General features: G+C 45.4%; 2 protein-coding genes across 3 annotated transcripts; one reads left to right on the top strand and one right to left on the bottom strand.

The window, feature by feature from the left end:
* Positions 1–1,708: 1,708 nt before the first annotated feature.
* tefb (TEF transcription factor, PAR bZIP family member b) lies at positions 1,709–9,607 on the top strand. 2 transcript variants are annotated; one of them, XM_086132110.1, is made up of 4 exons: positions 1,709–2,156; positions 4,777–5,286; positions 5,887–6,098; positions 6,361–9,607. In XM_086132110.1, exons 1-4 carry the CDS (start codon positions 2,054–2,056, stop codon positions 6,574–6,576), a joined length of 1,041 nt encoding a protein of 346 aa, XP_085988236.1. In that variant the 5' UTR covers positions 1,709–2,053; the 3' UTR covers positions 6,577–9,607. The 2 variants fall into 2 exon arrangements, with proteins under 2 accessions (XP_085988236.1, XP_085988235.1); XM_086132109.1 differs by lacking the exon at positions 1,709–2,156 and adding an exon at positions 3,768–4,416.
* Positions 9,608–10,497: 890 nt separating this feature from the next.
* Positions 10,498–16,816, bottom strand: tob2 (transducer of ERBB2, 2). Its single transcript, XM_086133711.1, has 2 exons — positions 16,680–16,816; positions 10,498–14,597 (listed from the first exon to the last, which is right to left on the bottom strand). Exon 2 carries the CDS (start codon positions 14,395–14,397, stop codon positions 13,180–13,182), a length of 1,218 nt encoding a protein of 405 aa, XP_085989837.1. The 5' UTR covers positions 14,398–14,597; positions 16,680–16,816; the 3' UTR covers positions 10,498–13,179.
* Positions 16,817–16,941: the final 125 nt, after the last annotated feature.

The raw sequence follows: 16,941 nt of genomic DNA, 5'->3' as shown, positions 1-16,941 counted from the left end.
ATTTTGTGGTGAATCTTACGTATATGGCCGTATCGGACAAATCATACGGATTCTGAAAATTTCCGGGGTTTTTTGAGTTGGTGAAAAAAAGTAACGCAGGAATACAACTCTGAACACAGTAATGCCACTAAGTAGAATGATGATTAGACATTAACCAGGCATTGTATTATGGAGATCTACAATAAATATCATTGAAAATTTCGTGGGTTTTTTTCTGCCGTTATTTTGACATATAAAATGCTTTGGTATGTTATAAGGATTTTTTTGGTAGTTTATACAGGTTGGCGCTCCGAAAAGTTGACAGGTATATGTTGGTGTGGCTAGCGTGTACCCGCGCGGTTCGTCGCGGCCGCCATTATTGTACATTGCGCAGCCGTTCTGCTGCATGTGGTGCGTTCAGCGGCATCACGTAAATACCAGTGGAAGTGTGTTTTTCCCCCCTTTTTTTGTAAATACAATACAATACATGCTGATTTATATATCTCTTTCACAACAGCGGCAGCTGTAACAAAGCGCTTACCAAAAGGTTAACATAATATACGATCACCTATGTTGTATATTTTGTTTTGTTGTGCATTTTGTTTTCTTATGGATGATGTTTAGTTCAGGCAGAGCTACCAGGGAAGTCACAGGTTATTTTTGAGACTGAAAAGCCCCGTGACTTTACCTATCCCTCCTGCCATACTGTGTTGCAGCAATAAAAAAAAAGAGAGAAAAGCCACATCCCAGTGTCTGGTGTTCTTGAGGCGGCAGCGACGTGGAGCTCGAGACCATCACAGTTGTGACACCGTCACATATATGTCTATTGTATTAATCAATTTTTGACTTACGCATTTTGCTCCGGCCCGCCCACACACACATGCGTAAGCAATGGATATAATTTACATTGACTACAAGAATCAAATGTTCTATTAAAAGGACAGATTCTTCGGAAATTTGTCTTCAGGCGTGACCACTGACCACCCCTGGCTATCATGCACGTAACTTTGACATTGAAGTTTGTTGTTTCCGTTTGCTGTCTGCATTGTAAATGGATCAATGGGCTGTTCCCTCTAAATCAGACATGTCCAGCTCCGGGCCTGGAGGGCCGCTGTCCTGCCTGTTTTCAGCTCTCCCAGCTGTGACACACCTGATTCAAATGATCAGCTCATCAACCAGGAGCAGCATTAGAACAATCCTGATGATGTGAATCAGGTGTGTTGCTCCTGGGAGAGCTGGAAAACAGGCAGGACAGCGGCCCTCCAGGACCGACTTTGGACACCCCTGCTCTAAATTATGAGCTGGTCTCTTGGGGGGAAATGGAGGGAAATAAGAATTAAATAGCACCGGGCATCTACTCTGTCAACCAGATTGCCGATGCCGTCCTACTGGTAAGCAAAGAGAATGTTTCTTTACCCAACATGATTTCAAATTCGAAATCGGTAAAATCAGCAGTTTTCGAGTGGTATCTGAAGATGAATTAGGTCGGCGAAATCTCCACTCAAGGCCCAGATACCAAATGTACAGCCATCTGCTGTCTCCATTAGTCTGACATCTATCCTTGGATATGTATGTGGTCTGCTTCTCTGAGTGACGTGCATTAAAAATATATACAGCGGGCTGCCCCTCGAGGGATTAAAGTTATTAGAACGCATACAGTATCCTAATGTATCACGCAGTGATGGTAGTGGCCGCTAGGTGGCGCATTTGCACCTTCCTCCCACGCAGCCACTTCACCCACGTGCAGTTGTGCGTGGTTGCAAATGTGCGCGAGTGTGAACCATGTGCTGAAGCGGTGTTGTTGTTCTCGCGTTTAGATCCAGCCTCTTGCTTTATGATTGGCCACACGGCAAGACTGGCAGATCCGTTCGCCCAATCGTTTCGCGTCAGCCGCGCCAGAGGGCGTGGCTCACCGGGGTTATTCCAACCCAAATTGCTTGTGCACATGCGGGCGTCCCCGTGATGTGAGTGACTTGCTGCTTGAAAGTTGTACGAAAGTCTCGAGTGGACAACACTGACTCTGCCACTCGCCGCTTGTCTCGTTGCGCATCAGTTTGTCGTGTCATCACTCAGGATGTCAACGTTTAATCACATCTTTGGAGACCGAGGGGAAGTTCCTGATCTCATCAGATCCTTGGCTGACTACCCTTTCTCTTTCCCAGCTTTTGATGACGGCGGTAAGTGAGATTTGTCTCTTTTCCCCACAGATATCGTCGACAAGTCTTCAACGTCGTTTATTGTGCCATATTTGTGGCTTCATTCACTTCTCGGTCAGGTGATGTTAAAAGTATCTATGCTATACGGTAATTGTATAGAATTGATGTTGTGGTTTGATGCAATTAACGTCAGCCATTAAATGATTAAACAATTATTTTGCTCATATGTGAATTTTTAGTTGTGGTGTTGTGCTCACTACCTACATAGTCTAAAATCCTAAGGTCCGTATTGGTTTCATGGTTTGTCATATAGTATGTTGTTGCCAAGATGTGGACATTCTTAATTGTCCCTCTCAATGCGGTCTTTAGCTGGATGTTTTTGATTGACTTATGAATGCTCACAGCTATCTTTCAGGCTGAAATTATGAATTCATGGCAAAATGTTCGGGCTCCTAAAGTAATAAAGTGAAACGTTTACTTTGAAGCGCCCCCTGTTGGCTGCGAGGGATAATGTTGGCCATTTGAACATGCGCAATGTATTGTGTACCTGTATATATATTTTTGCATACATTTTTTTTGCCCCGCGAGTGTCTTATATTTGGTTTCGTATTTTTACAATGTGTTAGCCTTTTTCAAATTGTTTGAAAACGTGCAGTGCCCCCTCCCGAATATTAAACATAGAATTTAATAATCCGTCCATTATCGTAACTGCTTAATATTCTCTAATTAAAATATTTCCTTTGAAAAAGAAAATCGGAGTATGCTTAATGGCTGGATATATTTCTTTTTTGGGTGGTCGGCGGGGGGTCTCGCTGTAAGAATGTGAATAGCCACTAGAGGACAGTATTGAGAATCAGTTCATCTTGTTTTCATATTCAATACTGTACATAGCGGTGATTAAAAGTGCCCACCAACAGTTAACGTTGTTTTACCTTATAAAGAATCATTAGCCTTAATAAAATGCAATTAAAAAACAAGACAGTGTTTAAATACCCGTCCTTCCATCGCTACAACGGTATGCGTGCAACCTTTAAGTTAGTAAAAGATTGCTCTATGTACACTTGGACCAGTCACTCTCCTCTCTGTATCTCCGAAGGACGGCAAAACATACACGTGCAGTGCGGCAATGTGCACTTTGAACGCCGTGCCTCTTAAATCAGTTATCTGCCAGGCAACACGGAACTTAATGGCACCCTCTCGCTAAAGAATATGCGTGCACCAGAACGTGAGAAAGAGAAACTTATAGATTTTGCTACCGTGAGGTCGCGATGAGAAATGTGAGTTAAGGGAGTTGTTTTCAAATACATACATATAATGCATACATACTTACGAACAAACATTTGTACAATGTTTTTATGCTTTTAGTTGTGGGTCTACGTGGTCTTGGTATGTTAATAAATATAATAATACAATTTTGTAATTTTAGTATTTTGTAGTTATATTTTATTTGACCAAAAGTGGCAGCTGCTGCAGGACGAGACGTCGGTTTGCTGCACGTGCCGAGCAGCACGCGTGGAGCAGCACGTGGCCACGCCCCCACACGGTTTGTACTGTCACGTGAGTGGGTGAGGGCGGAGGGCACGTGTTTTGCCACGAGTGTTCTCGCGACTCGGTGCAGGCGAGGTTGAAACCCACGTACGGTACTTTTCAACCCTTTTTTTGTGTGTTTGGAAAGATGGTGAAAGTGAGAGGCTGTAACATAGCCGCGGAGTGGTTTGTGACCACATCGTAAAGATAACCGTAGTGTCTTTTCATGAGTCGTTACAGGGTTTGATATGAATTACTCACTGTCTTTTTTAGACTCATTTTTAGATTTAACTCGTGTTTAAAAATTAAGGCAGTTTTAGCTTGATACATATAAAATACATTTTTTAAAGTACAAAAATAAATACCAGCGTGAACACAGTGCCATCACATGACAGGATGAACAACCAATATGCTTCTACTATGCCCTAAATGGGCGTGGCTTTTGCCTCATGACTATCCGACACACGCTCTGGATGGGCACGGACTGCACAAAGGGTAGCAGTGTAGTTTCCGCAATTCGGTGCCCCATTGTCGACAGTCGGGTTTAAACGTCGCAGAAATTGGAAAGTGACCCATAGTACCGTTGATATATATCAAGATATATTTTAAATCCTGCGGCGAACAATGCCCGGTAAAGCAGCGGTGGCTGTCGCGCTTCAGCCCGACGCAGCGGCTAAGCAGAAGTCTTTCCCGTTTGTTATAAAGAAGATTATGGACATCCCACCTCCCAACATTCTGGAGGAAGGCGACGACGGTAAGACCTCCGTGTCAATAAGTGTCCGTGGATGTGAAGTGTTCGTTCAGCGCAGCTCAGAAATCGAAAAGAACAAAAAGTTCCAAGTGCCGTGCTCTGCGTACCCACACTATATATACGCCCCAATTACGGCGGATTCACGTTGCATCTTTCTCTCTTGTTTCTTTGTTCAATTTCTTTTTGCTGCGTTTGCACACCAAGCAACATTCTGTCATCTTCGTATAGTGCTACCGAAACACCCCGTCTGTCACTGGCTTGGTTTCGCGTTACAACCTTTATCCCGATCGTAATATCAACGGGTATGATCATAGACGCCCCGTTTGATGAAATGAACTCCTGTTCCTCTTCTGTTGAATTCAGAGCTCGAGAAGGAGAAGCTGGGCTCAGCTGATGATGTGGTGGGAGGCGGGGTTGCTGCAGCCAGCGCTGGTGGGGCTTCTCGTGGGGGCAGCGCCGGAGGGGTGTCAGCCTCCTTGACCCCAGCCATTTGGGAGAAGACCATTCCCTATGATGGGGAGACCTTCCATCTGGAGTACATGGACCTGGATGAGTTCCTGTTGGAGAACGGGATCCCGGCGAGCCTGGAGGATGAGGAGCTGCAGAAGACGCTGACTCCGGCTGGAGGGAAAGCCAAGAGCACCCTGAAGGTTACGGCCGCAGCCAGTGCGACGACAATCTCGGCGCCCACGTCTCCCCCACCTGCTCCCGACACTTCTACGGTCACCTCAGAGCCAGAGGAAGCGGTGATTGTCACCACGCTGCTGCCCGCCAAATTGGAAGATGATGACGAAGATGAGGATCAAGAAGAGGAATCTTTGCCCCATGAGGCAAAAGCAGCGGAAGCTGTGGAAGTCAACAAGCAGAATCCTGGTGAGAAAATGTGCATTCATGTGGTCGAGGGTTGTCCAATTAATTTTTGTCTCGTGTCATTTTTCATTATATCCCTAATTGTGACTTCATTGTATCATTACGGATGCACAGTTGCCCTTAAAATATATCGTTAACAGCTATTTGAATTTTAAAAATGTAGTTTGTCATTTAAACTGTAGTCATTTCATGGGTCGTATCATCTTGGAAAATTTGTACCGCACTCTGGCTACAAACGAAACTGTGCAAACAATCTATGGACAGTAGACAAAATGTAGTGAAACTGATAAAGCCTGACCTTTGAGCGCATAATATTAGCAGTTTTTATAGCTTCTTTGACTTATTGTTACAGTCTCCCCTTTCGTAACTCTTAATGCATCATCCAATAGGTTTCCTGATGGGAAAGAAAAGATTACAGTGCAACCGCTACTGTGTCTGTAGTGTTGGTGGTTGGCATCTGAGCTTGTTTGAAATATTTATAAAGTAACACTAAAAAATGATGTACCGGTACATACATTTAGTTATGCGCTATCCAATAAAGCATACTTGTACTTTGTTATGAATGTTCGTTCGAAGCTCCACTTTCTACGTGTGTACCGACAGGAACTGGAGAGCGTAACACGCCATCTCCCATCAACCCGGATGAGATTGAGGTGGACATTAACTTTCAGCCAGATCCGACCGACCTGGTCCTGTCCAGTGTGCCGGGCGGAGAGCTGTTCAACCCACGCAAACACAAGTTCTCTGAAGAGGAGCTCAAGCCGCAGCCCATGATCAAGAAAGCCAAGAAAGTGTTTGTTCCCAACGAACAGAAGGTATGCTGACTCATTTGCGAGCGCGTTTGCTCCAAAAACTGTGACATCATTTGCTGTAAACTAGGGCTGAAATGAAACACATTCAATTCATATAGCCTAAATGCATTGAAAATTAATTTGAGTGATCTCTCCAGGATCGTTAAGGGTGGAGCTTATCTATACTTCCGTTTTTTTTGTTGTTTTTTTAATTCAGCCAGGGCCCAGTTTAGTACGCGGGCTCGCTACCCATCCCGACTTTTCATTCTGTCTTATTTGTGCTCAGGATGACAAATATTGGTCCAGGAGGAAGAAGAACAACCTGGCCGCCAAACGTTCCCGTGATGCCCGGCGTCTCAAAGAGAATCAGATCACGGTGCGCGCCTCCTTCCTGGAGCGGGAGAACGCAGCCCTGCGACAGCAAGTGGCAGAGATGCGGAAAGACTGCGGGCGCTGCAAGAACATGGTGGCCCGCTATGAGGCCAAGTACGGTCCACTGTAAAGACCTGGTAAAAATTCAAATGATCAATCCGACAAAAGCAGAACTTCCTTCCTCGCAGAATTCAACACAGACACAAACACATAAGGGAAATCTAAATTTGCACTCCTGCTGACCTCCGGTCACTGTGTCGAGCTCCGGTCGCGGGTCCCAACCTGGAACTGGAGTGTCGGATACACACTTGGGGGCGAGGCTGGGAGCGGTGGTCACGGGAAGGTCTGTGGAGAGCGCCTGGCTCCTTCAGTGAGAGGAAAGCGACGAGACTCCCACGGAGAGAGACACAGGAAAAAATATGGTTGCTCTCGAGATACTTTCAAGGAAGTCAGGAACTATGAATACGACAGGCTGATAACACATAGTCACGCTTTTTTGTTGTTGTTGGTTTTTTTTTTTTAAATCACTGCAAAGCACTTCCTTTAGTGGACCAAAGCATGAGCGCCATCAGTTGTGAATAGAATTGTGTCGCACTTAACATTTGTGTCTGATTCCTTTCAATTCTGAAGAGGGATGTAGACATTGAGCCAGAAGAGATATGGAGTTGAAATCGGGTAGGGGGTGGGGACGGGGGGGCGAAACGATAACCTCGGGTGCTGGAGGAATGACCGCAGAGAAGCTGTTTAGTTCTTCTGTCAAGGAACACGCACCTACACACACACCACATGTATAGTCATCTCCAGTGTGTGATCCCTTGTTGCACTTTCTCTTGGAAGATTCATGGTTGAAGGTATCTTATTGTCACTGTGGGAGGGACGGCAGCTTTGATAGAAAACATGCATGAAGTCCCCGTACTAATCTCAGATCAGCTTCCCAAGCCTCATCAAAGATTTGATTAGAAATTTGAGTCAATTTTGCATAAAAACAGTGCAGTTTTTTTTGTGGGGGGCGGGGCGTGGGGAATTCAGGTGACTGTCAAAAGTATCCGTTTGAAGGTATCTTTGGCCCTCTCTTTTGTGGAGGGGTATGTAGGACGTAAGGATGTTTATTTTACTACACACTGCAAGTAGAAGGCGCTCGGAGCCCTCACCTGCCTTTCGGTAGTGTAGTGATGACTGGATTGTTCTAAAAAAAAAAAAAAAGGGAGCCGTCCCTAAAGGCGACTGCTCTTAAACCCTGTAAATAAATGATAGTCTGGAGATCTTTATATCCTAAAACAGGGATTTTGACTGTCTTTATAATCTAACGCTATTCCTTCTATTTGCCAAATAGTCAATGAGTGCTGTATTTATTCTGATGGTAATAATGCATCTGTTGATTGTGATGTACAATATATGTCAGATTCCGGAGATCCCTTTTGAGGAAAATGTCGAATGAAACCAATGATGAAGCAGGGACTCCACTGTGTTAACTCTTTGTTTTTAAAAACAGATTTATATGGCTAGAAGGGATTCCTTGTCTCCGTTCAATATATACTAAGTGTGTGTCGAACACGCACCGGGCAGGGTACACTCGTATTTACCTCATCCGCCACCTCTTGGTTTGAAAGGATTGATTGAAGGGGAGAGCACGCGCGGCAAATGAAGCGTGCTGGTCCGTCTGGCAAAACATCAATCCGATTTTTATTGTTTTTTTTGTTTTTTTTAAATGAGTTGTTAGACTGGCTGCCTGTTTTAATTAGTAAGTACATCACAGACTGTTACAAGACTCTGTTGTCCTCTTCAGCTAATTTTTGAGGGGGTGGAGGGTGGGTGATTGATCGGCTTGTGTGCCAATAAATGTGGCAATAATACCGTTCTACATTGCTCGTTTGATTTCAGTGATTACTGTGTGTAAAATTGCCATGACGTAACTTTCAAGAGGAAATGCCCCAAAGTCTTTTTGTGCTTCCAGTTGGATCCTGTGTCGTCTAGGATCGTAATGCATGAAACCCAATGTACTTTGTCTTCTATCCATGTCTTGACTATTTTACACCAAGTGTACTTATGTCTGTAAACCTTCACTGACGAGCAGACGCGCTTCGTGATTGGCGGATGAGTGCCGAGCATCTGGATGACGATGTGATGACCCGCATCATCACGCCGGCCCGCATCCTGTTGGGGCAAACATCGACTGAAAAGGGCATCTTTTGATCACTGTGTGGATTCTTTCCTATCAACTGCAAATTGATCTATATCTCGATGTACTGGATCAGTTGGTGCTTCAGTGTTTTCTTGATTGTCTCAATTTCAAGAGGGTGTAGTATAACGGATGCTTCTGATTTCGGAAGGTTATTTTGCATTGACATTCAAACAAAATATGCACTGCGTTGGGCTGTCAGTACAGTCAATGAGTTTTTTTTCCTTTTTTTAAATTAAATTCAAAGTATTGTGCATAAATCTGACTATGCACTGAGAGAATTACTGGTGTAGGTCCTTATGTAGCAAGTTTCTTTCCCCCCCAATGCGAAGCAAGAAGTGAAAATATACACAATAGATATATGCTCTAATATTTGACAAATTCCAGATTCTATTTTATCAGTCTGCTTCACTACTATTAAAAACAGAGAGAGAGAGAGAGCACTTGCATGCGTGGTTGAAAAGATTCCTTCTAAGGTGATGACGTGCAAGCTCTCGTTTTATTTGAGTCTACTGTATTTTTTTATTTGATGCACAACACAAACTAAAATATTGTTTCACCTGTTTGGTAACGTGCATGCATCATGAGACCGATGCTCCTCGATGTAAAGCAAATTGTCAAGCACAAACTACATGAAAATGTTTTTACTTTACCTGTTGGTGATGGTAATGTGTATATTTGAAGAGAAAGGTCAAACGGGCCTGTTTTGTTTTTTCTCTGCATCGCTCAAACCTATCGGCTATTTGAAGCAGCTACAACTATAATAAAGAAAATGATTTAATGGTATCAGGACATTTTGAGTTTTAGGGGGACTTTTTGGGGGGTGTTTTGCATTACTTTCTGTATAAAAAAAAAAAACTATTCTGTTGATTGTTTTTGTATTGTCCTTACCGTGTATTGATACATGACACTGCGGTGCCATAGTTCTGTATCGTCTATCATGTATAACAAAAAATAAACAAAATCAAGACGTAAAGACAAACGGGCTCCGTTTGACCTTGACTTGTCATCCCACAGCTCCAGCCCGCTTGTGCGGCTGACACGTTACAATAAATTTGCGATTTCACATCCCGTTTATTCGCACGTGTATGCACACACGCAAACACATGGTGTTTTTGTTTGGATGCCGCACACGTTCTGCCTCCCTCCCTTGCCGTTCCCTCAGCCCATCAGTATTCCAGAAGAGTTGGAGCTGTTGCGTAATGATCACATCCACACACAGGGGAGCAGTGTTGCGTAACAGCAGCGGCCTCAAAGAACGATGGGCGCGCGTGCGTGTCTTCACAAAGCAAAGTATGAGGATGCAAGGGAGGAGCTCTGGGAAACCGAGATGATCGAGTGGAGGGAATGATGGAGGATCCCGACGAGGGAGGGGCTCGAGGATGGGAGAGCAAATGCTGAGGTGGGGCAACAAAAAAAAAAGATGGCGGGGGAGGGAGGATGTAAAGGAGAGTCAAGGATGAGGCCGGCTGTGCACGATGAATGTCTCACAACACGTCCGTATAGAAAGGCAGCGAGCGAGCCAACATTACAAGCTGGTTGCGCCCCCCCCCCCCACCACCACCATCCGACACGACGAGCCGGTCGGAGTGCCGTGTGATGAAATCTGCAGTAATAGCTACTGGGAGGTCTCTTGCTGAGGTGGGCGGTGCGCAATCTGGCTTCTCACCATGACAGGGAATTTCATCTTTGAATTATTGATCAAATATCACTGGAGTTTGTTTACTGCAAGATTTGGATGCGTGACTCGAAGATTTCGCTGCTCAGAAAGACAAGAGGGTCTACTATTCTGGTTTTTTTTTCCCCTTAAGCGCACTACCATGGAGATCGAAGAAATCTGTTCACAGAATGAGTTCTAATGAGACAATCTGCTTATTTTCCATGCTTACTGGTCTTTTTATTACAAACCTAAAAAACAAATCTGACACAATAAGAAACTGCAGTAGTAATGCCCCATTCCAAGAAAACAGGTCATTGCATTTCATTCGTGAAAGACTTTTTTTTTCTCCAAACATCAACAAGGTGTACAGATCAGATACAAAGTAGGAAAAAATAAAAATACAGTCAGAAAAGGAAAGAACCATTTGTACATCTTTTCAATTACACATTTAAATGCCACATCGAAAATAAACTCTTCTAACAATGAAATATTCCAAAGTGCAAAATAAAACATGATCTAAGCAAAGAACATCAGAATACAAAATCCTTGTTTCTCTTCACCCCCCCCCCCCCCCCTCCCCGACTGGAGGATAACCTGCACTTAAGAGTTTGGGCTGCATCTCAAACGGGTCATTTTGATCTCACACACGCACACACACACACACACACAATGCGGTTGTTCTCAAGTTGAAACGCACACCCTATTTGGAGTTCTTTTCAGCGCAATAAAATATGCAGGTATCCCAGCCGGGCTTCCGCAGGCCCTCTCAACCATGCAGGGCTGGCCAAGAGCACAACATTCATTTCCTTCATCCTTCCTATGTGCAGAGACCAACATATTGTGATGCGATGCAGTGAGAGGAGAGGTAGAAACCCCGCGGCAGGGTCTTTTTCAATTCCACTGCGCTCGACAAGGGCGACTGAGGGTCTGTTTAAATCATGACGGTTCGGAATATGGCTATATCATGGAGACCAGATGGTCAGACTCAAAGGGAGAAGAGGTCAATGTCAGTTTTCATCGGGAATAATTATACTCTGGGATTTGGTGTGGATATGGCGAGTTGGCGTTTTCAGATTGCAGCTAGGAGGACAGTGATTTTGAGCTCTCTTTTGTAAACATTCCGCTCTTCAAACCCCAGCTCGAATACATTTCCCCGTCTCTTTAGACTGCCGACGTACAAGGTACAATACACATTCAATACTGGACTCTGTACATAAGTTATATTTTTTATTTTTATCTCAGTTTGCATATATTCAGGTTACTTTTTGCAAAAATAACTTCAGCGTGTAAGAAACTAAACAAATCTGAACGCATCTGAACATAAGAACTTCATATGTACAGTTTCTTGGACTTCATAATAAGTTTGCAAAAACAAAAATATATAGAAATATCAGGTCTTTTTTTTTTGTTTGTTTAAATTACAGGACAAAAACAAATCCATAGTTCCCTCCACATTCTCCAAAAGGGTGTGTGAGGGGGCGGGGGGGAAGAAACAGTTTTAGGGTCTTTGGGTACAAAACACGAATACGTACATCTCAGTCTAGAGAAACATTAAATGGGCATGACTCCATTTCCACCTCTTTGAGACATTTTTGAAGTGCTTGCGTCTCTTTAAATGACAGTGGAATGTAAAAAAAAAAAAAGAAAGAAAAAAATATATATATGGATGAGAGTAGAGCTCCGCCTAATAAAGTGCTCAAATTTCCCATTTTGTCCTAACACAATAGAGTTGAAGGGCCGCGACAAGCTGAAAATACAGAAACCCGTCAACAAAACAGAACATTCATCGACGTCCGCTTGACAACCAGGAGGCAAGAAGCAGCTTCACCTTTTTCTGCTCTCCCTCTGCACCGGAGCATTTCAAGGAGGGGCTGAACGGCGTTAGCCTTTTGCTTCGATACCATTTAAGCTCACCGGCAACGTGTTCTGGGTTTTAAAAACGTCGCTCTCAAAGTCAATACACACCGGACGCCACTGAGGCAGTGCAACCGTCTCGCTGCCTTCTTTTCCACGCCGAGGAAAAAAAAGCAGCCCTACATCCCCCAAAGTCGCACCGAGCCATTTATCAAAATCTCTTGGGCTCGACGAGTGGATAACATCCCCCAACCGCAATTCGCTGCCTGTTCACCTTCACACACCGATGACCGGGAATGTGTAAAAAAAAAAGAAAAAAAAAAGTGCTTTTAGCTGTGCGCACACCGTACAAGGTCTACACGTATTCTCACGCACATGACGACAGGCATCGGCACACGTGAGCACCGTCTTGTTAAGATGCAAAGCCGCCTTCCCTCACAGAGGTTCCCGCGACCTTCCCCACTGCAATTTCCCCTGACGGATGAATTACATTCTTCTATTTGCTCGCATTGTCTCCAAAACATTCCGTGGCCGCGCGTTCTGGCCGATGATAAACACTCGGCGTATTTGCTGCTGCGATGTCAGGCGTTCAAAGGCGGCCATCACGTGATGTTCCCAGATCACATGGAGCCACAACAACACCCCCCCCCCCCGCCCCTCCTTCTCCTCCCCTCCGAATAGCCAGCACGGCATGAACAGATTGCAGAGCAAAGTGCAATACTTGGCCAGGTCCTTTTCCCCCACAGCATGACGTGCAAACTGCAGCTTTACCACAGTTCGTGTCCAAGAGATTACTCGTCATCCAATGAATAACAATGGAAATGATGAATTCAAAGCAGAACGCGTGGGATGGGCCAAATAAACTTAACCATGAGATCATGAGAGTATCTTTCAATTTCTGTAGGAAAGCTACGCGTTTAAATCTCTGTAGGAAATGTAAGTGTTAGCTTGCATTAGTATTAGGAGAGTTTGTTCGGGGAAAGGGGGAAAAAAAAAAAAAGTATCTGGAGCTCCCGGGCCAGTTCTTGACAAATAAAGGCTTAGTTGGCCAACACAACAGGCTGGAAGGACTGGCTTGGGTACTGCAGGTTGTAGCTCCCCAAGCCCTCAGCAAATTGAGGTTTCTCCATGTAGGAGATCTCGCCGTTGGTGCCCATGATGCTCACACTCTGGGATGGGGGAGGGCTGGAGAAAGGGTCAAAGGACGGGTGGGTGCCGGCGCGGTGGAGGGGCTTGAATCGGCTGGCGTGAGCCGGCATGGGCTGCGGTTCGGCATCGAAGTAAAGGGGGCTCAGGGATCCCGGGTAGACAAACTCTTTGGCGTTGGGTGACAGCTGGCTGGGGATGGGCCCGACCAGGGAGTGCATGGAGAGAGAGAGCGACTTGTGCGGCAGCATCTCCGGAGCCAACATGGCGGTGGGAGAATGGGAGAGCATCCGCTGGACGGGCGGGACTCCGACGGCGACGGCCGAGGCGCCCGCCGACCCGGCCACGCTGCACTTCTTCATTTTGGTGGAGCCAAATTTAGTGGCGGCGAAAGCGGCAGTAGTGAAGGTGATTGGTTGCGGACGCGTCGGCGGGAGGGAGGAGGCGGGCTGCTGAGTGGCAAGGTAGGGCATCCCGTTTGTAGGGGGAGAAGGGGTGGATGTGTTGGAGGAGTGGGCCGCCGGGTTAGCGGGCGAGGTGGAGGTGGGGTAGTTGAAGAGGGCGGGGCCGGTCTGGACGGACGGCGGCGTGGGAGAGGCGGAGAGCGGCGCCACGAGCGAAGGAGATAACTGGCTTCCGATGGGAACAAACACTTGAGCGTCAGGATTGAAGCCCAAACTCTTGGCTTCCTCCAACTCGGAGTCTCCTTTGCCCTCTCTCATCACCCCTTCGGGTCGCTCACCATCACTGAGGAGGCCTGGGGGGTCCTCCAGGTACAACACCTTCACCGTACCCTTCTCCCCGATCTGGTAGGACACCTCGTAGGGGTCAATCCACACGCTGAGCTCCGCGGGGACGTTTGCGCGCACCTCTTCTGTATCCAGTCCACTTCTCTTGGCAGCCAGCTCCACAACGGGGTCCCTGGGGGCTCCCAGGTGCAAGCAGCGGAACGCCGAGCCTCGAAGGGGGGCCTCGGGGTACCAGTGGCCCTCGAAACGAGACACCAGGATTCGCTCCAGCTCCTCACCGAAGAGATCGGCTCGACGCCGAGGTAGCTTATTGTACAAATAGGAGACGATGAAGTTGAGGGCAACCTTCACTTCGAGATGCATGACCGCACCAGGCTGCCGCTGCGCTGCGAGCGTGCGAGATGAGGCTCCTTTTAAAAGGGAGGTGATGCAAAGCGTAATGTCCTCGACTCTCCTCTGGCTCACTGTACACCGTGCGATTCACGCGTCACCATTTCGAAAGGCACCTTGGAGGCGGGGGTTGTTTGTCAACGTCTCAAGTGAGGCGAACGGCGACTTCGGGGCTGCAAAGATGAGAAGGTGGAACAAATGTTGGTATTTCACAAGGATCAGACAATCGTTGAGAGATCAAGTAATATTTTGTCATTTGCAAATACAGCCATTCATTTGTACACGTGTTAACATTTTGGACCATTTCTCAACATCAAACTACATTTGCCGTTTTCTGCGTTGTTTGTCATTTAAGTACGACAGGAGTTGCATGCCAATTCTGATTGGTGAGCTTGAAAAGGGGAGCGGGGGGCAGAAAAAAGGACTCGGGATGTAACAAGGAATCAGATTCAGAACCACAACATACGAGGAAGCAGCACGGCTGTCGGAGTCACCGTCAACATACACAAATAGGAATTCACCATTTGATACATTTTAGTCCGACAAGAGCACAGGATGTACTGATGTATGTGACAGATGCGACGGGGGCCTCATAAATCCTTTATAATCTGAATCTGATCCCACGACGCTCCTCCTGCTTAATGCTTCAGTCCATTCATCCCCGCGCTAAGGCAACGTCAGATTAAAAATGAAAAAACAGCATGACAAGATGCGAGTCCAAGGAAGAATTGTAAAATGGCAGCTTGTCCGTCACAAAACTTCATCTCCCAACATGCAGTGCACACAATTCCCCCCCCCCCCCCCCCCGGCTTCGCCATGCACAAAAACAATCCTCTCACATCAACTTCCCTGACCAGATGGGAATTCTTCATCTTTGAAAGATGAATCTGATTAAGAGACAATTCCATTTTTTTGCAGCGACAAAGCTGCACATGCCGAAACACTGCATTTGAGGAGGTGAACACTTAGTTGAGTTTTAGCTCCACGTAAAGAAAAGGTGACATTGAGAGGATCAAGATGGGGGTTGTTAGAGCAGTGCTATAAATAGGGACATATTTTGTACTATGTGTTGTGTCAAGAGTCTTTCCACCACCTGATTAAAATATGTAAGAGTTCAGAAAAAAATCTCCAAAACAAAAGATAGATTGGAATGATTAATGCATTAAATACATCATAGATCGTGCATTCACTTCGAGACATACATTACTTTCAGCGATTACCACTCATTATTTGTCGTTTTGTCTTCACCGGTGAAAACGCTTTACGGTTTGTTTTGTTTGTTTTTACAGCACAATTGTTGCAGGCTGAGCAACCAAAGTGGTGCACTGTGTTGTTTATATGGAGCTTCAAACATGTGCCACTGAGCTGTGAAATCTGCTCAGTGGCTCGTTTTCTCGGTGCTTAATGTGCTTTAAAAACAACACACAAGAATGACAACCCTGGCAGACATGTAACCATTATAATTAACACAATGAGATCAATACAACTAGCGGCCTTTGCAAAGATAATGCTTTTTAGTTTTGACTGGCATTGTTTGAGAGGTATTGACTAATCAACATGTTTATTGTTGTGGGTGTAGTTTGCAGTGGCGTGGAACTGCACTGCATCATAAGGAGGGCCGTGTTAAAAAAAATGTGTTGCTCGTGCTAAACAGAATCACCGTTCAGTATAATGTAGTACAGATGTACACAACTGCAAACGAAAAGCACAATGATAAAATCACTGCCGAGCTGGCAATGTAAAAAAATACCATTGTTTCAAGTGTAAAGACGGCGTTTATTTAGCTCACATAATATTGTAGAGCGTAGATGCCCGTTTGTTCTAATGAATACGGTTCAACGTTAACGGTTGTAGTCTTATAGCCTCACTTTGCTAATTTCAGTGAATTTGGATTGAAGAACATCGCGTCACTGTGATGCGACCGAGAGAAAGCCAAAGGAAAATATCGTGAGCAAATGAAGAGGCTAATTGAGAGGCGAACAGCCAGTTGATTTCACATGGAATGTGCATCATCAAGTAAGGAGGATGAGAGTCAACAATCACATAATACACAGGACGGCCGCTGCCTTTAAGAGGAGAAAATAACAAACAGCGAGAGCGAGACAGAGAAAAGACTAGCAAACCTTGTAAAGGCTTCAATAATATATGTATGGGTAAATAGCCAAAGCATTTGGATGGAGCGACAAAATGATCAAGCGCACACAAAGACAACTAGTAAACTAAAATTAACCTTTCGGGTGCTACGTACGACTTACCTGTCTCTACTTTGATTGGACCATTAAATTGATTCCCGTGAGCTTGTTCGCATTTTATAGCGTTGAGTCCATGTTTCACCTTGGAAGAGTAATTCTTTTGAACCACTCGCGAGTCTCCAGCTGACAGTCGAGTCGGAGGGTCCAGGAAAACTTTACGGGAGGACAAGCCGACGTATTTATACAGTGTGACTCGCCTACACCCCCGTGACGACAAGAACTATTTTCTCTCGATTGTAATGGCCTCTTTTCTTATATATTTAAA

This window comes from Hippocampus guttulatus, chromosome 16 (genome assembly GCF_054856545.1).
Source record: "Hippocampus guttulatus isolate MCC_2025c chromosome 16, RoL_Hgut_1.0, whole genome shotgun sequence".
Taxonomy (NCBI): Eukaryota; Metazoa; Chordata; class Actinopteri; order Syngnathiformes; family Syngnathidae; genus Hippocampus; species Hippocampus guttulatus.
Note: the sequence above shows the minus strand (reverse complement) of the source record. Positions and strands in the feature narration are given on the sequence as shown.

Excerpts from the sequence above, each read along its gene's own strand:
- tefb (XM_086132109.1), top strand. The coding sequence starts at position 4,287 with ATGCCCGGTAAAGCAGCGGTGGCTGTCGCGCTTCAGCCCGACGCAGCG. Across the intron at positions 4,417-4,776 it reads TCTGGAGGAAGGCGACGACG|AGCTCGAGAAGGAGAAGCTG; the intron begins GTAAGACCTCCG and ends TGTTGAATTCAG. Across the intron at positions 6,099-6,360 it reads TTGTTCCCAACGAACAGAAG|GATGACAAATATTGGTCCAG; the intron begins GTATGCTGACTC and ends ATTTGTGCTCAG.
- tob2 (XM_086133711.1), bottom strand. The coding sequence starts at position 14,397 with ATGCATCTCGAAGTGAAGGTTGCCCTCAACTTCATCGTCTCCTATTTG.